Source organism: Chaetura pelagica, unplaced genomic scaffold (assembly GCF_000747805.2).
Source record: "Chaetura pelagica isolate M959 unplaced genomic scaffold, ChaPel_1.0 scaffold356, whole genome shotgun sequence".
In the NCBI taxonomy this organism is placed as follows: Eukaryota; Metazoa; Chordata; class Aves; order Apodiformes; family Apodidae; genus Chaetura; species Chaetura pelagica.
In genome coordinates, this window is record NW_009953964.1 from 5,953,963 (window position 1) to 5,974,965 (window position 21,003).

The window sequence follows — 21,003 nt, forward strand, 5'->3', positions numbered from 1 at the left end:
GGTGCTGATTGTTGGGGGGGTGCTGTTTGTTGGGGGGTGCTGATTGTTGGGGGGTTTCTGTATGTTAGGGGAGGTGCTGATTGTTGGGGTCTGGAAGGGAGGGGCTCTATTTGGGCTCAGCGCAGAGGTTTTTGCAGGGGTATTTGTGGGGTGTCTGCATAGGGCATGGTGAGATGCATGTGTGAACTCAGGTGGTGGGGTGGTATTGGGGGGAGGGGGTGTCTAGAAACTCAGGTATCAAAGCCCAGGTAGCCAATAATACGAAGTGAAGCTGAGCAGGGTACAGCAGCAATCCTCCCTTTCCCTCTCTCCTGGTGACATTGATTATCTTGCCGGTTTTAGGTCTGGAAAGCAAGGTCCAAGAATGGTGAAGCTGGGGAGTAATTTGAACGACAAGAACAACAAACCACCATCTAACGAAGATGGTTTTCAGACAGTTCCTTTGATCACACCTTTGGAAGTAAATCACCTGCAGTTCCCGGCTCCGGAAAAGGTAAAACAAAATCCAGTGGTGTTCCTGCATGATTACACACACAGACCTGCCTCTTCCCTTCACTGCTTTGGGGGCTTACTGGTCTCTGATGATATGAACTGTGGCACAGTGACTATTCAATTTATAAAAAGAGGTTGTCTTTTGTTGCGCTTTTATCTGTTTTAACGTGTCAAATAAGCACACAGTTGTTCCTTGAATCCTTCCCTTAAAAAGCCCCCAAATATTCCTTGGTAAATACAGCTGAAGAAGGCTTAGTGTGTTTCTCTTGCAAGTGATGGAGAAATTGAGGAGCAGTTTACAATGTGTTGTTGTTTTTATCAGTCAGATTGATTGCCTTTATTGAGAGTTAATGCAATAACTCTTCTGAAATAAGCAGCTATTTTAATTATCTCAGTTAAGGTTTGTTTTCTTTTCCATGGCTTTGCAAAGCTTACTTGGGCACAGAGGATGCTGATGTCTCTGAAGAGAGCAGATGAGTTCCCCCATGCCCGGGGTGGTGATGGAGCAATCCAGGGCCCTGTTTTCCCGATTGGCTCCAGCCGGGGGACAGCTTCTCCTCTGCCCACCTCAAGGCTCTCAGAACTGAATGCAGCACTGAAATGTCAGAAATGTGCATCAATGCTTGGCTGTGGTTTGGTGGTCGGGGATTTTTAGATGCAGACTTTGCTAGGAAAGCTTTTGTCTCTGTCCATGCAGTGATGCTGCGTATCAATATAAGCTGGTGAGGATGTGATGAGACCATAAAAATCTGTATTCCCCAACAGTCCTTACAAAAACAAAACCTGTCTGCAATGTAGTTCCCAGATACCACAGAGATGGAGCCAACTCACCCAGAAGTACAGACAGAATGATTAGATCTCACAGGGTAATGGAATAATAGTGAAATTAACACCGATTATCATTGTACATATATCCTGCTTTCACTGTAGTACAAAATAAATTTTATTTAAATACATTAGGAGAACACAATGATGGATGTGACAGAACTGCCAAGATACAAAAATAAAATCATAAAATAAGCTATGTTTATTTTATGATACAGCTGAATCAACTGCCTTGACAGCCTGGGAACCAGAGCTGTGCCAGACAAAGGAGCTAGTTTCATTCTCCATGTGCCTCATGGCAATCAGGAACAGCTCTACTGCTTTCAGGAGTTACAATTCCATGTATTGTTGTGAATGAGAGACTAAACTGGCCCTTATCTATGACTCTGATAAATAAGATTAAGGAAAATAATTCAGGCAAACTATTAATGTGTAAAAGTAACTCATTTGATGCTAGTACAGATGGCTCATTCAGATAACACAGTGAAATTTAAATGACTCATGTATAAGGTAAGACATGGATAACCTAATGAAAATCCTTTCAAGCTAATAAAGTGGTAATGAGTGTTCTCACAACCACCTCGTTCCAATTGCCTGTTGGTGAACAAACACTGGAGTTGTATTGGTCTGGTGCAATTCCTTGCTGATTTTTCTGTTTAAACATGCCTACATCAATAATTCACATGTTGTTAGGTGACATTACCTTCATTAGCATACATTACTGTCAGTGCATCTACTGACATCCATATTTTTCTTTGCTGGAGGAGTGGGATGTATCTCCAAGACTGCTAAATGTGATTCAGAACTCATTGGAGTCAATGGTATTGATTCTGCAGGCTGTGGTTCAGCTCCTATGTGCAGTGGGCCTGCACACAGGAGCTGGAGTTAACGGGCTGGAGATCTATTAGCAAGAAGGAGAGGCTTTTTTATGATAAAAGCAAAATAATTCACACACTGTTTCCTTTGCTCTTTGTAGAATAGATTCTGTTGGGGTCTTCACCCTAGAGCAGAAGGTCTCTTAAAAGACCTGCTAATAAGGAGTCGAGCCTCAGGTGAAAAGCTTGCACAAAGGTTAAGTGAGGGGGGGAAATTTCAGCTTTGCATGTAGGAAACCAAAGCTGTTACTGAATTCAGTTAGACTGTCAGCTTGAGGAAGAGTAGACATGGATTTCAAGCCTTTCAGAGTGTATTCTTGTTTGGACTTCCCTTGCAGCCAGAAGGCAGGGTTAGAAAAAAACCCCTCTAAAATCGATCTGACAGTTTTTTCTCTCCATTCCTTAAACTTGCCAGCAGCTGATTTTTAGCTCGGGAGAGTGAAAACACAAGCCAAGGTGCTTTCTATGCCTCGTGCATGGGATGTGGCATAAACGACCAGAGCTAAATCAGCGTTGGTGGTGGGGTGTGAGTGTTGGTTTTCTGAAACGCAAAGGCGTTGCTGCTCGCTCTCGCTGATCCACCAGGAGGCAATGCTGCCGGCCCTGCTCCCTGCCTGCCCCGCCGCTGCTGCCAATCGCATCTCCTTTGCCACAGCAACAAAGAGCTGCTGCGCCCTGGCATTCTCCTGTAAGTGAAGTCTCAACAATAAAAAATGAGAGATCGAAAAATACCATGCTAAATACTGCTTTTTCTGGGCTTCTCTGCACCGTTAGAGGGTATCTTCATTTAAGACAATACGAGATTTCAACCCGGATCTAACCTTGGGTCTGGGGCAATCCAGGGTGCATCAAAACCAGAGCAAGGGGGTTTGACAGCAGCTTGGGGCTGAGTGCTTGCTGCAGTTTCACTCTGTCTGGTGAAGGAGCAGCACAGACTTTGGCTAGTGATACTAGGTCTGTGGGAGGCACCCCAGGTGCTGTTGTTACCAGTGTGCAGTAGTTGCCTTCACCTGGTGTATGTGTATTCCATGGCAAAGGTTTGCAAGCTCTGTTAATTTATAGGCTTTTTCCAGCTGAGTTGTAGACATCAGCGTGCAGGAAGAAAAACAAACCTGTTGTCTGTGAGCATACTTACCTTTGCAGATCCTTAAAAGCCCTGCACAAAGCCTATGAAATCTACAGATTGAAAATTGTCTGTTAAGGCCTTTAAATACCTGATTTTTCTTTATTTTAGGGACATCTTCGTAATTGGATCACTTGAGAGTTGTTCAAAGTGGCTCTCAGAATTAACCTCTGCAGGTGTTTCCATAGCTTCAACTCTTTCAAAGTGTTTCCTGTGTCTAGGTCTCCTTTCAGCAAAAGGATACAAAGAAAAAAAAAAAAAAGAAGAGACTTTTGCTCATTTGATGTAATCCCTGAAGCCCCTCTCTTAATGGTTCCTTAATTATAAGAAATCATGTGAGGGGTAACGGGGGAAACGCTTTCTTAAAAGTATGATTAAGCTTACTGTCTGTCCTTTTGGGGATACTTTCCTAGCAGGCTTGTTTTTCAAAGTGCTGTCAGCATATCAGCTCCTTCTGACTTTCACCTTGATACTGTTGGAAAAATGCAGGCAGGAATTCAGGAAGCTTGAATTTGGCAACCTTTTTTATATGATTATTGGCTGCTGGACTATTTCTTTTTCCACCAAATGAGGATGTCTCCTCCCAAGGCTCATGCTATTCTTCCTGCAGCATCAGCCTTCTCGTTGTTCTATCAGCAGTTGTATGGCTGCAAGGGGAGAAATATACCCAGGACAGTAATTTCTCCCCTAGGGTGCTAAGCCTGCTGCGTATTTTTATTTATTGACTATCTTCAAACATTTCCCTTGCCTCCTGTTCTCTTGCAGGGGCAGCATTTGCAGAAGGCGGAGACAGGTGCTCTTATTTTTTGTGTGGCCTTTTTGCTGAAATTCAACCATGTAACAGGAATAGCAGCCATCACTGGTGACAAACCCTTGACCTGGCTTTTTGTGTCTCTGAATTTAATTTCTTCTATTTTAAAAAGCAAAGAAAAACAAGTCTTCTTTTTCTCTCTTTCTTTTAGGACTGAAGGGAAGAGGCTAGCTGTTCACTTGTTTTCCTAGGCACACACAAAGTGCTTTGACTGTAATTATGTGTCTCTTCAATGATAACGCTAAAAGATACACAGCTTTTCAGGGATCATACTGTTTCACTGAAATTTAGAATGAGACCAACAACTGGGGACCCCTTGGTCTCGTAGGCTCGCTTCAGCATAGTCCAGCAGGAAATGCCTGTGTTCTGGCAGCAAAAATCCTAATTATACATGACACAAAAGTGCATGAAAGCTATTGTTGGGGCTGAAAAAAACATCCGGCATCTCTTTTGTGGGGAAAGCTGCAGAAGGCTTATCATGTGGTCCATTGTTCTTTATTTTGAATGCATCTGGAGGCTTGAGAAGTAATTTATCTGGTGACAAATTCCGGCTGTCCAACCCAAGGTAAAAAAACATAGATGTAACTGCTCTCTTCAGTGCTTTTCCCATCTCATGCTTCTGCCCCTCGCCCTCCTTGGCTGCTCTGAGTGGCTGAGGCTGCGTTTACAGAGAATAACCAAGAGTTCCTGAAAATTGGAGGGTCCCTGTGTTCACAGCCCTGTCCCTACTGGTTTAACAGAAAATAATGTTTTGTCCTGGCCAGCTGAGCAGGCATAATTAATAGTACACTGGATGAGTGCTTTTGTACCTAGGGGACTAATTGCAGCTCTGTCCTGAAATATTGCTGTCAGCCTGCCATCAGCCCTCAGCAGCCCCAAGGCTGTCAGGGCAGCGTGGGGCTGCTTTTGGGGGGCTGTTGCTGCAGGTGGGGGCAAAGGCATCTCTGTCCCCCTGGCCACTGCCTGGGAGGGCTCCTCAGGTGGCCAAGGACAAGCCTCTGTGCTCCTACTCATACTGCCGGTGAGTTTGATGGAATGGAGCAAGTGGTGAAAGGAGAGACAGGGCAGGGCTAGTAATTGTGGCAGCTGAAGGAAGGAAGGAAGAGTAAAAAGGAGGATGAGGATGCAAAGGGAAAGGAAGTGTGAATAAAAGAAAGGAAGGGAATAAAAAGAGAGCATTACAAATAAAAAGACAGGCAGGCTGTTGAGCCTTCCCCCATCCTTTCATTTCTCTTCTTAGGATACTCTGCCTAATCCCCACAAATACTGAAGTCTGAGCCTTCCTCTCCTGTGCCATTTGTCCCCCTCTCGCACTGTGCAAATCCATTTGTCCTCTAAATGTGTATCTGAATGTAAACACCGCCTCTACTTATTAAGCTGTAATAAATATTTGCAGCAACACTCGCTCCAGCACGGCAGGGTTTCTGGGGTAACCTTTTTGATTTTGTTGGTATGTCTTGGACAGCTGTACTTGATGTTCCTGGCAGTTGATGACCCTCTTCTTTGTCCACAGCCATGTCGGGCTGGCCTTCCCCGACAGCCCCCGAGCAGTTAGCGTGCAGGCGATATGCTGGTGGCAGAGCTGTGCTGCAGCCACGCGTGTGCTACCAGCCTTTGCAGACACCCGGGCTAGCACTCAACTGCCTCTCTTGCATACAGATAATGTGCTGCTGCTGCAGCTCTTGAGTGTGCAGTCTCAGGATTTGTGTAGCCTGGGAAGAAATTTCCCTCCTTACCTGTGCTGCTATCGGTGTCTGAATTAGGTTGTTTAAAGCTTGCTCAGGTCTGGTTTTGTGAGCTCTGTTGCCTCTCTAAAACCCAGTTCTGCCTGCACTGCAATTCTTAGAGCTGCATTCTGCAGAAACAGCAGAAATGGACATAGGAGAAGTGTGTTGGGGTATGGATGTTTAGCTAAGCCTGTTGCGATCTATTATTTTTTCTAACATGAAAACCCATTGCTGCAGGTGGAAGTTACTTCAGCAAGACCATGAAGTGAACCCCACATACCACTTACTTACTGCTCTGGAAAGTAAGACTGGGCAAGATTCTTTACTAGTGTAAATCAGTGTAGTTCAGATTAAATCGGTGAAGCTCTGCTAATTTACTCTGGCCAATTTGCCATCACTGCAGCTGATTGATTCTTTTGTCTGCTTTGCTTTAGCATCTCCTGGCTGAACCTAGTGAAATCAATTTTTGTCACCCCTTCCCAGCCTCCTGTGGGTTCCTCATGGTTATAGTCACCCAGGGATTTGTAGGGAGACTTAGCTGAATAATTTCCAGGCTCCCTTTGTGTTTGCAAGCTGTGGCTTTCCTTCCTCAGCTGCTTTCAGCTCCCAGTGCAGCCTTTGGATTCTGTGCAGCCTTTCATCGGTGATGCCAGGGCTGATTACATTTGCTGTCTTTGTCCTTTTGTGATGTTCCTTATGCCTGGAATATCCTCCTGGCACTGATTCAGGGGACCACTTTTTTCCTACCACCCTCTGTGAAACTCATTTCCAGCACAAAACCTACTGGATGAGCTGATATAGGGGAAAAAAAAAAAGCACAGTGTTTCTACTGAATGTGGCTTTCTTCATTGACTATGGATTTGATCCTTGGGCATCCTTTTCTTAAATTTCCAATGTTTTGTGTGGTTTGGTATTTTTTCTATTTGTTATTTATTTATTTTGTTTGATCTCTGCTTGATATTCAGGCATTTTTTGTATTAAAATAGTGAATAGGATGCCACAGGGACTTCCATTACATACATCCCGTAGATTTATCAGTCTGCCTGCTGAGTTATGTTCATAGGATGGGGACATGGTCATGATTATTTGAGAAAGTTTTTAAAGACCTAATTTCTAAAAATCTAGTAATTTGAAGCATGGTGACGACCAGGTACTCTCAGATTACTAACCTATCCAGTCTAACATGTCTTATTTCTAGCTGTAGCCAGTGCAAGAGTCAGAAGGAGGGACAGGACATACTGCAGTAAGTGTGGAACTACTCATGTCAATTAATGTTTCATCCTAAGCCTGGAAAGAAAGAGATGTTTTAAGCCCTGAAACATGATTTTCCCATCTCTTTTCCTATACTCTTTTAATGCTAAGTATTTTAACTTCAGCTACTGTTGGCAACGTGCAGATCTCATCTGCTCTTTGAAGCTGGCTGTGTGTGAGGATTAGAGCTTGCAAATAAGTGGAGAATTTTTTGTGCAAGCAGGTGGTGAATTGTAGCCATCCCTTGGCTTGTAGCACGTAAGCCTAGAAACTGACTCAGTCAGAGCATATTTAGTGCCAAGACTGGGGTCACCATCTTGCCATCCTCAGTAACCCAGGCAGCATCCAGCAGCTGGGACACAGTCTGAGGTCCTTCTCAGCTATTGATACTCAGTTGAGTAATGAAGGCAAAGGAGAGCACAATGTTGGTAACAGTGATAAGTGTATATTTTCTGTTCTCTTTCTGCAAGGAATGAAGAAAGTCATGTCTTTGGAAGCCAAGAGTCTCATTTTTATTTAAAAGTGAGTGTGATTAATCCACATGGAAACTGACGGATGTGTTATAACCATTTTGTGGGACTAGAAAGTCCAGCTTTGAACCTGGAGGAATCCTTTTTCCTTGAGAGGAGAAACACATTTTGTTTATCTCTTCTGTCAATCTGAAGGCCACTCTGAGTGAGAGACTTTTCATTATTAATAATCCCGGGAAGTAGTATTTTAAATTTTTATGGTTTGCACTTTGCAGCACCTGAACCTCATATATTACATGCACTGTGGCAGTGAAGTGGGAATTACAGCAGGGCTGCATGTCCTTTTCCAAATGAATAATTTAAAGTTTTCACAATGCCAGTTATGTTAAATATTATTACTCATTTCTTCAGAGAAAACCATAGAGCTCAAACGCAAATATAAAGTGGCAATAAATGATGTTACATTTAGCCAGTCTGAGACAAGCCTCAGAATTTATCAGTTCGTTTTCTGAAACACTTACTTCATCCTATTGCAGGAAAATCCTTTTTAAGGTGCCATGCTTAATGTGATATTTTTCCATTTGTCACATTTCACGTCTACTTTGCTTCTTCTTCCTGAAAGCAAATGCTTTTAATATAGTCCACTTGGTTAGAAGCTTGCATTCTTTTTTCTTTCAGCACCAAAATCTCTAGATTTCCCAGCACTCTCCTACTCTTTACTTTCCCAAGGTTGTCGATGATGGATTTCCTGCTGGTGTAGGCAGACTCTCATCTATTGTTTCTCACCTCAGCACACCTATAATTTGCCAAAGCATCACTACAGAGAGGGTGCCTGGTCCTGCATTCATTAAAGCTGAGGAAAGGTTTTCTATTGATTCCAGTGGTGTCACTAGCATTAAGCCTAGAATAATACATGCATTTATGTTTGGAACTCGATAAATGTATCAGCAAACAGCATCATTAGAAAAAAAATCGTGCTTGTGTGGAGCAGCATGATAGATGTGGCTTTTTGTCCTGTAGTGTTTGGGTTTTTAAAACTTTTACAGGCCATTCTCTATAGACTGCTACTGAGCTTTTGCAGAAAAGCATTTGAGGGAATGGAATGAGGAACCAGAAGACACAAGAAAGAGAACAGAAAATAAAAACTTTTCAAGACATGGAGAGTATTGCTACATGTGCTCACCTAAGATGGTTGAGGACAGGGAGTTGCCATTTTCTGAAGTGTCTGACTTTGTACCCACCCAGATCTGGTGCTAGCCCCTCATCCTAAAAATGTTATAATTAATTAATATGTAGAATGTGCTGGAGCTTCTGTTATCATTCAGTTAATGAAAGCCTGAGAAAACACAGCACACTGTAAGTACCAGTGAGCCATGGTCTGTCTTCCTGACTCAAACACCCATTGCTGGTGTGACTCAGCACATTACTAAGCTTTTTTTTTTTTTTCTCTCCCTACTCTTACGTTACTAATATGGGGGTAGTGGGGTCATGCTGCTATGTAAAATGCTTTAAGTGGTCTTGCTGAGGAATGCTACAGGAGTCCTGAGCACCAGTGTTACAGCTGGATGTGGGAAGGTGATTTGAGCCAGTTTAAACTCTGATGTGGCCCAAACACTTAAATGCACACTTAGTGTTGAATATCTGACTAATCTTGCTGATGTTAATAGGACTACTTGCATGCTTAAGTGCTTCACTGAATTGGAAGTTAATGAGTTCAAATGCTAAATAAACTTAGTTTTGGAGTAAGCTGCAAGAACTGGCAGTGTGGATTCCCATAATTAAATGTGTCTTTTTGTTGCTCTGTGGAAGCCCTTTTCTCTTCTTGTGTTCTTACAGTTGGTCCACAGACTTCAGCTAGGGAGCAACTCTCAAACAACAGTTTTATTTTGGATGTAAAAATTAAGAAAGTCCCAGGTTTTGTGTCTCCTTTATTGTCTCTGCCATAAACAGCACAGTCTCTCTGAAGTTTAAAGGTGGAGGCTGCCTGGGAGATAGTGTGAAAACTTTAAGAACAGGTTACAGCAGCAACATAATTTTCTTGGAGATCCCCTGAGCTAGTATTCTTCTAGACTCCATCCAGAGTACTGGCTTTAAAGCGCTGTAGATAGGCTGGGCTGGGCTGATCTGCCAGGGAAGCTGTGCTCTTTGCTGGACAATCACAACACATGAAATGAGGCACAGGCATAAACTGGTGCTGAATCAGGGCCTAGATAATGAAACACAAGGACTGACAAGTGTCCAGGTAAGTTCAAAGGGTATTTATCCAGCAATTGTAAAGGTTCAGACCATCCAAAAAGCTGATAAGACTGTTCCTGCTTTTTAATATTCATTTGCAGTTGGTCAGGTTGCTTCACAATGATGATGATGAGAACAACAGTAAAAATAACTCTCTGCCCTAGTAAGCGCATGGTTAGGGATGCCAATCTAAATCAGCCAAACCCTTCTCACCATGAAGACTGTGAGATAAGACAAGCCTTAGGAAGCATGCAGGAGGTAAGAGAAGGGTGCAAAGAATGGGCAAAATGGTGTTGCTGCAATGGGGGTGGAGAGGGGGCTAATTGTCTTTTTTTTGGAGTATTCAAGAGACTAGTTGTCCATTTAAGCACTGACTCAATTGTTTGCATTTATTGTCTGTACTCAGGGAGCCAGAGCACAGCCGAGCACTGCTGCCAGCTGTGGAAGTTGCCCCCTCACAGCAGTTCATTTCCACTGTAACAGCATTGCAGAAAAGAGAATGAGGAGCTGGGCGTTTCTTTCACTCCAGTTTGCTTTGAATTGCAACCTACACAGGACCCCAATTTTATATTCCCTTTCACTGATTTCAATCAAGAATAACTCTGCTGAACTCAGCAAAGCTGCAGAACAGATGAGAAGAGGGAATGGGAATCATTCTGTTTGCTGTGGTTTGTAATAAACGCCAGTAGCTCTCCCAGGAAACCTGTCGTGGTCTGAGATGAATGTACCTTGTTTGCATTGAACCAGTGGGATCCTGGGCTCTGGTGGAACTGCTCTGGGGCAGCCAGTGATAAATGAGGGCTGATTGTTGCACTGACTGTGGATTCCATGGGATTTTTATTCCTGTACATCTAACAGCAATTTGATTTGAATTTTTGGAAGACTTCACTGCCAGGATTTTTTTTTCTCGGTGACAAAATGGAAAGAAAAGGTGAAAAAGGAGTGATGACAGTGAATGGAGGAAGACAAATCTTCTTTCCCACCCAAATCAGAAAACTAGAAAATAGAACCTTCAACCAGAATAGCAAAAACCAGCAATGCAAAAAAATACTGAAATTTTTCCCTGTAAGCTTCATTACTAAATGTCTAAATTTGCACTTAGATTAATACTTGATGCTTTTAGAAAAGTTATATTGCGTTTTGACTGATTCTCATTTAGACTTATTTCAGACACTCACAACTGACACATACCTGGGAGGCTGTTGGTGTAGCAAAGGCTCTGCTAAAAACTGTGTGTGGGATGTGTGTGTATCTGTGTGCTGCCACCTGTCAGTGTTCACTCCTGTCTCTGGACATTGCTGAGGTAGCCCTGGCTGAGATGGTCTCACTTGTGCAGGAGGCTCAAGGAGTGTGATGAACACAATTTCTAGAAGCATTTGTGTGGGCTTCCTGATGGCAGCTTGTTGGATGGAGAGGGCGTGAATGTTGCTGCAGATTTGTTACCCATGCTTAGGCTTATTTATTTAGACTGTAAGTGACTGAACAAGAGGTAGCTCTGTTCTAAATGTGCACTCTGTGCTCTCAGCAAAATTGTATTTTTATTGTTACTGCTACAATATTGCATGGAAGGCCCACACTACAGGTTTTCAATTTTCTGTTTGTGCTTTGTCTTTTTTTTTCTTGTGCTCTCCTTTCAAGAGACCTTACTGTCTTTCTTCTGCTGAATAATTCCATCAGGTGTCTGACAAAGATACTTCTGGAGAGCAGATACTTAGCTTTTGCAATGCCAAAAGGCATTTATCAAAGGTACTTCCTACCTCCTCTTCTAAGGCATTTTTGATACCACTGCAAATTTCTCAGCAAAACACTGACCAGCAGGTTTGGCTCTGTGCACACACACATCTCGCTGCTGGCACAGTCAGCAAATTGGCTTTCAAGTAGCTTCTGATCTGGCAGGGGACTGTGCTCACTTCCTTATTCACAGAGGTGCCAGGCATTGCTGCTGGACTTGGATCTGGTGCTCGTGAAGGGCCATGTGGGCTGACTTTCAGTCTCGTGCTGTATCCCTGTTGACGGCAGAATTCAAACTTTTCTGCTTGTATCATTATTGGTTGAACGTAACAACAGGTAAAAAATACTCATAAGAAAACTGGCATTAATGACAAAGAATAGAAGAATATAAAATTATATCAAGAAACAAAGCTTTTAAGTTTGTTTTTTTTCCTTATATTCTGGCATCATGGTCCTTCATTAAAACCTATCACTGGAGTTTGTGGAGAAGGTATAATGCATATTTAAAGATTTTGTCTGCAACTGAGATGAAGCAGGAAGTGTGAATTTGGGAGAACAGGGTATTGTGACTGGTGGGTTTGAAAACAGAATGCGTGCCATTTCTGAACACTGGCAGCTGTTAGTGGCTAATACTGTAATTTACTGGTACTGGGTGTACAAAAGGCCAACAGGGAGGCTGGAAAGCTAGGGGCCAGCTCATAGAGTCCTGAGCACTCTTGCCTCCTTTTGAGTGAGAAAATGAAGTTACTGATTGTTCACAACTCAGAGCTAACCTGGGCCAGTTTGTCTTGTGTGGAAAGGGATCTTTGGTTTCTTTGGTTGGCAGTGTGCTGGGCTGCATTTGAGAGCGTATTTGAATTAGGTTCAATAGCAGGGTCAGAGCAGGGTTAGGATTCATCCCAAACCTGTGGAATCAAGGTTGTCTCCATGTGTCATATCCCATTGTCTATGTTGTGTGATCAGAATTCCTGAGTTCCAAAATGCTAATACAAAAATATTTGGGTGACTTTCTTTCCCCTCTTTTTTTCCAGTCTTAATGTTGCAAATGCTACTGTAGTAAGTATTATTGAGAGGGATTTGCTGAAGGATGTAAATATTCATCAGCCTTTAATGATTTGCATTTGAATCCAGAAAATTGGCTTATGACGCCACGCTGATTTGCTCTCACTTGGATTTTCACATGGCATTAAGTGCAGGAGGATTAAATACCTGGGGTTTTCTTTGGTCCAAACCAGACTTTGCTGTCTTCATTTGGAAATAAGTTCATTAGCTGGTAACTCAACCTTGTGCATCACTTAATCTTTTTCAATCCTTCAAGACTTTTTGTTTCTAACAAAGAGCTTTACAGTCACTCTTGTCAGTCTGATATGAACCAGTTACTGCTCCGGGAGTATTTAATTTTCACCTTGGCAAGGCTGATTGCTGCATAGGCCTGCAGCTCAGAATGGAAGGCCAAAAAGAGGAAATGTTGGCCCTGGGATTGAGAGTTTTGATGTTCTTCCTATCCTTTTCTGTTCAACCTGGCAAACTACCCTGAGCTGCTGTCCTGGATTGAATCCTGTGCAGAGGCACAGTGGGATGTCCTGACAGCCACAGGCCCTCTACAGGGATGAGCTCTGGCTCCTGCCCAGTGCTGGAGATGGGACCATTTTGTCTTCTCTTGCATTAACCAAATAGAGACAGTGTGGCTGTGCTGCCATGCTCTCACACTGCTGTTAGCTGCACAGGCTCATGCATGGGTAGTCTTTTAAGATTCTCATGTATAATGGGATGGGTACTCTGGCTCCTCTGAAGGGCTGTTAGTGTCAGAGGACAGCCCTGATGCTTATCCCCTCAGGGAGCAGCTGGCAGTGTGTGTTACCATTTCTGTGTTTGCAGTGGGTGGATTTTACCCTAAATTTTTAGGGTCATTCTGGGTTACAAATTAATTTAATGGAGATTGACAATGCAATTTTGGTAATTCAAAAGTCACTTACGGCTTCTCCATTGGCATAAGACACCTCTTTTTTGTAAGATTAGTCAGCAAATGACACTGACATCATCTGGGGAAAACCCAAGGTGATATTGTGAGATTAATATTGACAATATGGAGCCTGAATAAATGAGACACAAAATAGTCTAAATTTAAGTTGGCTTCAGTGGAGCTTGTTAGGACAGGGCTTTAATAAGTGAGGCTTTTCTTTAGGACGAGCTGTTATTCTCCATGTTCTGCCTTTTTAACACAAGATACAAATACCTGGCCTTAACAAAAGTGGATATTAAACGTTTTGCTGGCAGCTATTTTAAGGCTCAATATGATGAGCTCACTGTCTTATATCTATATGTCTGCTTGACTATTCATGTGGCTCTTTTAGTTTCTGAGTGTATGTTTGTGTTAATGTATGTTGCTAAGAAACCTGTGTAGGTCCAGGTGATGGTTTATACTGATTAGATAACAACAAAAAACTAAAGCGTATGCTGTGTGCAGAAACCTTAAAATTGCTGCTATTTTCCAGGTTATTGTGAAAACAAGAACAGAGTATCAGCCTGACCAGAAGAACAAAGGAAAACTCAGAGTGCCCAAAATTGCTGAATTCACAGTCAGTTTCACTGATGGTGTAACAGAAAGACTAAAGGTAAGAAATGGTTATTCTGCTGCCTTCTGATGCAAAGGGCATTCATTTTAAAATAACTGAATCAAAGTGACAGTAAAGACATAACAAATTCAACACTCCACACATCACTAGGGTCAAAGAAAGGTTTATCAGCAGGAGTGTAAAGCTTTTTTTTTTTTTTTTTTTTTAGTGCAGGCATGAAAATACCTTCATAACTAGATCTACAGTAACAAATTATTTTCTTTTCCCAGGAAGAAGTATTGAAAATGTTTTCCAACCCAAACTGAAAGTAAAGCATGTTCAGATCTTTTTTTTTTTTTTTAGTGCAGGCATGAAAATACCTTCATAACTAGATCTACAGTAACAAATTATTTTCTTTTCCCAGGAAGAAGTATTGAAAATGGTTTCCAACCCAAACTGAAAGTAAAGCATGTTCAGATCTTTTTTTTTTTTTTTTTTTTTTTTTTTCCCCCTCAAACATTTGTGTTTAAATCACAGTGAAGATTAATTCAAACAATTTGTTAAATACTTTAAAATTCTTTTGTTTTGTAGTCAGGAAACCCTTTTATAATTTAAAATATTGTTGTATAGTTATATTTCGAGGTGGATAAAGGAAGAGCTATTAAACAAGTGTCCAAGCATATCCTGTTCTGTAAGCAGTTTTGGTTCACAGGATTGGAATTTTCTGATGAAAATCGTTTCCCTAACAAATTTTCAATAGGCTCTACTCAAACATGGAAAGAAACTCATGAATTATTGAGTGCCTTCAGTTCCTGTTGACTGCAGCATATTAGAATGCCTCAGTTCCTCCTAAAATTAGACTCCAAGCATATAGCTCTTAGTGTTTTCTCCTTTTTCATTGAGAAGATATGATGCTTTTCCTAAACCACAGACCATGGGAGTGATAAAAATGTGAGATCTGATTTCACATTTCTGAAGTCAGAGGAAATATCAATGATTTAAGTGGAAAACATGAATACTAAGCAATGCCTAGATATAGTGCTGCTCCTTGAAAAGCTAGGATTGTGTTTATAAATGTTTATACAAGGGTATAATCCTTGACAATTAAGAGGGATTGACTCAAGGAACTGAATCATCTTTCAGCTGGCCCAGTTGTTCTTAGTTTTGCAAGAAATAGAAAAGTTTATTATAATTATTTTCTAGCAATTTAGAAGAAAACGATCACTTTTTAAATTTTAATGTCATGCAGGAAAAATTGTTACTATTCCTCCTTGATAAACTTCAAGATAAGACTTGTTTTAACTCACTAGAAGGAGAAATGTTTAGTTCTTCTCTCCTGGAGCACTACAGAAGGGCATTTATGTTGTTTTCTTCCAGAAATACACAAGCGTATGTTTCACAAGGACAATTCTGTTGCTTTCATCCAGGATATTTAAAGCCATAAGTTATTCATAAGAGATCTGTGAATGAAAGTTTATAGCTTTTTGTTGTTTGTTTGGGATTTTTTCAGTAGACATTAGATACTGTGATCTAAATTACTTTCCAGGGGCTTGGATGCTGTTGATTTTGACTGAATTCCTCGCTGATCTGATTGCGTGTGTAGTACCTGTTTGCCACCAGTAGTGACTCTCTGTTGGTGGCACTGGTAAAGTAAACAATGAATTGGCTACAGTTTTAAAAACCACAGTCTTAAAAACCACAACAGACATTTTCCAGTGTGAACAACAGAACAAATCACAATGTGCCTTAGAAACAACAGTAAATGTAGAGTCTTCTGGAAGTGATGTGTTGGCTTGTGACCTGCAATAAATGGCATTATTGTTGGTATTTTAAGTAACAGTGCTTCATGGGGTATTTAAAGCAGCCCTGAGCAACGTGAAGGTCAGTAAAAGGTCAAATTTTTATACCATCCAAAGATATGGCTTTGTTATTTAAAGAAGCAATCAAAAACTTTGCATTCTTACACCCTGTGTATGCTGGAGGCCCGTAAGTTAGATGCATTATACCTAATCCACTGCTATGGATAAATATCATTTCATCTCATCCTTCTATAGGGTATCTTTTTGTTCTCCATCCTTCAATCCCCCAACTTGCTGTTGCATTCAAACATCTTGTTCCTGTTTTGGGTGCAGTTCTCCCACGACTCTGGCTCTGTGTGCACAAGGGCTGCCCAGCAGCAGGCACAGGGAGCTGGAGGCACTGACAGGTTTGAGCTGCTCCCTGAGGATGACATGGGGGCTGTGCCTCTTCCTATGCAGCCTGGCAGCATGACAGTTTCATTTTTAAGCTATTTCCTTTCCCTAAAGTCCATATGATTTCCATTTTCTGCTCTTCAATGTCAACTTATTAATCACTCAGTCTCTTGTTTAATACTGGATAAGACTATAAGCCTCTCCCTGCCTGCCATTCATAAGGCTTCTATGTATCATATTAGGTTTATAATATTATTTCCTGACAAAAATGAGCTGAGATAATAGGTGATATTTCATTACCTTTTGTACTTTTTTTTTTACTGCCCCACATTTTTATACAAGTGCATATTTTTGGTGAAGTTATTAAAAATACTGCCCTCTGGTTATAAGCAGGCCTATTATCTGGTACTGATGAAATAATTTAATATTTGTTTTTTGTAAGAGGAAATGTTATTATCTCAGTCTGACTAGACTTTTAAAAGCTTAAAAAAATATAAAACAAATGAGATAATAATATTTTCTTTTGGTGGCTGGTTGCTTTGTATAGCCTTCCAGTATGTGGTGCATTGGAAATATCATCCACACCTTTTTGCTGACACACTGATTAAAATTAAAGTGTTCATCTATATCTGAGCTAAAATGCTGGTAGCAATACAGTGGCAGAAGCAAGTAAATCATCCCGTTTCTACAAGAGGAATGATGGAGGGAAAGACCAAAAGCTCATTGAAATATAGCTGGCGCATTGGTTTAGTGCACTTGAAATACAAGGTTTGTTTCCAGTATGTGTGGGAAATGCATCTTCTTCCACCCTCTGCCCAAGTAGTGTGAATCCATGGCAATGCATGAATTCAAGGGTTTGGATAGTGAGCCATTTTGCTACTCCAGCTCTACTATCTGTGTATGAGGAGCAGTACATCTCAGCACGTGGTACCTGTATGCTGGGGACAGAGACAGGACAGTGAGAGGGTACAAAGAAATAGCCAGGAGGTCCTCTTCTATCTGCTGTTGAACTTCTTTGGCATTCTGGAGAATGTGAAGTGAGATGTCTTGTATTTTATTTTTCACCCAAAGGCTAGAGTTATCATAAATTCAAACTGAAATAGGGCCAAGTGAATATGAGTTATGAGTGAGTGTGGAAAAATACTGCTGGGCTACATATTTATGACTGTGCTCCCCACCCACTAATAACCTCTCTAGGGTTTTTTTTGACATTCCTGTTTCAATCTGTGAAGTGCTTTTCTTTCCTCGCTACCTCTGGTCACTTGGTATTGGAATGTTCTCAGTGAAGAAGGAAACTCTTCCCAAGTTCTTGCTTGTTTTCTGAGTTACGTAGCCGAGTTATACAAAAGAGCAGGATCTCTGGGGGAAATTTTGGAACCGTATGAACATGGCAGTCAGATCCACAGATGCCCTTTATTCTGCCTTTTGGGTATCTTTTATTGAAGAGGCTAATGAATTATTAGACAACTTTCTCGCATGAGCAAGCCAAAGCCAGACTCTTAAGCTTATGCATGCATATTTTTCATCCATCCAGAATAGCACAGATCTGAGCTCTTTAATTATCATAAAGAAGAGACTGTCCCTAGGCAACAGCTCTTATTTCACACTACCTCTTCCAGGAATTTTAGATAGCTTCTGCAACTTGTCACATCTCCTAATAGATGAGATTATGATTCTCTATAGCTCAGCACACTGTGTCCTGGAAGTTTGACCAATTAGGTTTATTCTTCAGCTGGATGAGTCAGCCCATACATACTTTATAACAAATGTTTAAATAGCTGTGTGTAGATGGGTTACAAGGAAATGATGTTAAAATAGTGTAATGGTTGAGCCGTCCGTACATAAAAGAAATTTCTTATATCGTTTTACTCCTCCACAGAGAAGCTATGACAACATTTTTTGTAAGCTGACTGGCAGTGATTTATAGACTTGCCTCCTCCAGACTATTTATGCCTTTGGAGTGTGTCCCCCTAGGAAGTTTCTGATCTTATATTGCAGTAAAGATGTATACCAAGGATTCTCAGTCTGGAGGCAAATAGTGTCTGGTGTTTGCCTTCCATTTTGTGTGCTTTGAAGACAGTGCATGTTACCATGCTTTGTCACCCAGAGAGGACACCAAGGTGCACTAGAAAAGGTCAGCAAATGTGATGACTCTGTCATTTTCCTTTGTGGGACAACAGAACTAACCCTCTACATTTGAGGTAGGGCTTACTGCTTCTTTTTGCCAGTAATATCCTATGTCACAGCTTTTAAGAACAATCTCACGTTTCTTTTTATCAGTACTGAAATGAGTTAAAACCCTCTTTTGCTTTTCAAGCAGATTATCGATTGAATGAAAAGCCTTGTTACTTCTGGAGAATAGGGTTTCCAGTGACCCTTTTGTCTTCCAACCAGTCCAGATAACAGAAATCAACTGGAAGCATTTAAAAGGTGAAGAACAGGTTTCTACACACTTTCTTGACTGTCACTTAGCTGAAGCTTGTGTTAACAGACATCCCACTAAAGAAGAAACAAGCTGGAGATTAGTTGCTGATGGACTGTGCTTGATCCAGCCAGACCCAGTGAGTGTAGGTAGCCCTGTGCTAGCCCAGAATTTGCCTAGATTTTTCTATCTCAAAACAGCACCAGAAAAGTTCTTGAAGTGGTATTTCAGCATGGGCTTAAACACGGAGCATCAGGGTGACACACGCCTGCCAGTTACTGGTTTTGCACAAATTGTTCTTTATTACACAAGTAAGTTCTCATGCAACCAGTTTGACCTCTATTATCACTAAATGCCACAGAACTATTAGTTACTGCCTGTTCAGGGAGATATAATTTACTGACTAGTAGCTGAGTGATAGTTACCTGCCATAGTTATCTGATTTCTCAAGTTTTCCACAGTTATTTGCTTTTTATAGTTCATTTTCTTAAGAAAGTTGAAGTTATTGGTCTTTTAGAGTTAGAATAATTAAACCATGTACTTGTCTTTAACAGAATAAGATGGGAGTGGGTGTATGGGGGAGAAATTGAGATATTTAACGTTTTCTTATGAGCAATTTCTCTACCTGGAAGAACCATCTGCAAGTATTGATTATTACTTCACTGAAGAAGGCTGGGAAATTCACTCTTTTTGCTACAAGTTGGCAAGATCCATTTTCAGAGTCACTGGCTATGTAATCTGTTCCTGTTGAGTATGCAGTGACAATATATTCCTTATCATTAGATCAACCCTCTTCTCCCTCCACCTTGAAACTGCTCTGATACATGCAGATCCAGTAACCAGAGGATGTAATAATTCACCACACTTCTCATCAGGTTCTTAAAATACAGTGGGACCCATTCAAATGTTCCTGTTACTGAAATGTTCATGCTGAAACAATTACTTTCCTGTGACCTAATGTGAAAGGCTTAGAAGCAAATCATTTTGTCTCCAGCCACACCCTACAAAACAGACATTGATGCAATAATTGTTCATTATCAAAAACACGCCAGTATCTGAAACACTTAGTTCCTAATTAAGAAAGATTTCCCTGGGCCAGGGCTTGATTTCCTTTTGGAAACAGCTTTGCTGAAATGGGAGACGCTTCCCCTGCTTGCACCACTAGAGCCTGACCCATTGGATCCCCAGGGTATTCAGCTGGATCTTGTCATGGAAGCAACCTCATATGGCAGGCACTGCAATCCAGAGGGAAGGATAGCCCTGGGCTTGTACACTTGTGGAAGAAGGTGGGGACCAGGTCTTGATGACTTTATTTCTGTGGGTAAGGTCTGCTGAGATGTGAGCACAAGGTGTCTGGGACAGTGTGGTGCAGAGAATTGCTGTGTGGCAAATGCCTGCACCGTGCTTAGCCTTGAGAAACGCCTCATTTCCCTGAATGCAGACATTGATCTACCTGCCCTGGTTCTTAAAGGGCACATCAGCATTGCAGCTGGGCAGGTGGCAGCTCTCCCTTGCTCTGCTGCCTACACATCCAGCCCCAAGTGTGACATTCCTCCCTCTGCTCCCCACTCCCCTCCTTCCCAAACTGCCCCGATTCCAGCAAACTTCATAGGATGTTCTGCTTTCACCTGCAGGCTGTTGCTTTGCGCTGATAGTTCTCCCTCTAATCTGCAAAGGAATGAATCTCAGAAAAATGGCATGTGGCTTTGCATTGTGCCCGTTCAATAGCTAAATAAATGTAAAGGTTCCTTTAATTGTTAAGTTACCACAGGGCAGGAGTAACTCATAGAAAGGACTCCTTTGAGTGTGAGCAGGACAATTTTCCTTACTGCTTTTTAATACTAACAATAACAAGTTACCATGGCAACTGCCACATCACATCAGTTATCTGGAAGATGCAGAGTGGCTGCTGAAAGATCCCATTACACTGACTAATGTGAGTGGTGCTTGAGGGAGAGAACACGCTCCAATACACAGAGATTTTTTTCTCACTTTGGTGATAATTGCTAAAGTGGCTGAGCTGTTGTTTCCAGGCTGCACAGCATCTAGAAGGACAAGGGACAAAGTGGAGGAAGATCAGGAAGGTGGCAGGCACAGGGGAGGAGCAGCGATAGTGTTCAGGGATCTTGTTGCACTGGCACCAGTGTTGGGCGTGGCAGAGCTGGGTCTGGCATCCAAAGAGGAACCTGGAGAGCTGTCAGTGCGGAGGGGTTGATTTCAGTCTCCAGACACTGATTTGGTGGCTTATTCAGTGCCTTTGGTAGTTCCCAGCTATCATCAGGCAGCTCTTTCCC

At 41.7% G+C, this 21,003-nt stretch overlaps 1 protein-coding gene across 2 annotated transcripts in view; it reads left to right on the plus strand.

Annotated features, from left to right (window-relative positions):
* The first annotated feature begins 348 nt into the window (after positions 1–348).
* LOC104392562 (neuron-specific protein family member 2) overlaps positions 349–21,003 on the plus strand; it is a 34,921-nt gene continuing 14,266 nt past the window's right edge. The window contains exons 1-2 of one of the 2 annotated variants that reach the window (XM_010001974.1): positions 349–493; positions 14,036–14,155. In XM_010001974.1, coding sequence (XP_010000276.1) covers positions 365–493; positions 14,036–14,155 — 249 coding nt within the window. In that variant the 5' untranslated portion in view covers positions 349–364. The remainder of the gene's footprint in view (positions 494–14,035; positions 14,156–21,003) is intronic. The other variant, XM_010001975.1, reaches the window with a different exon arrangement.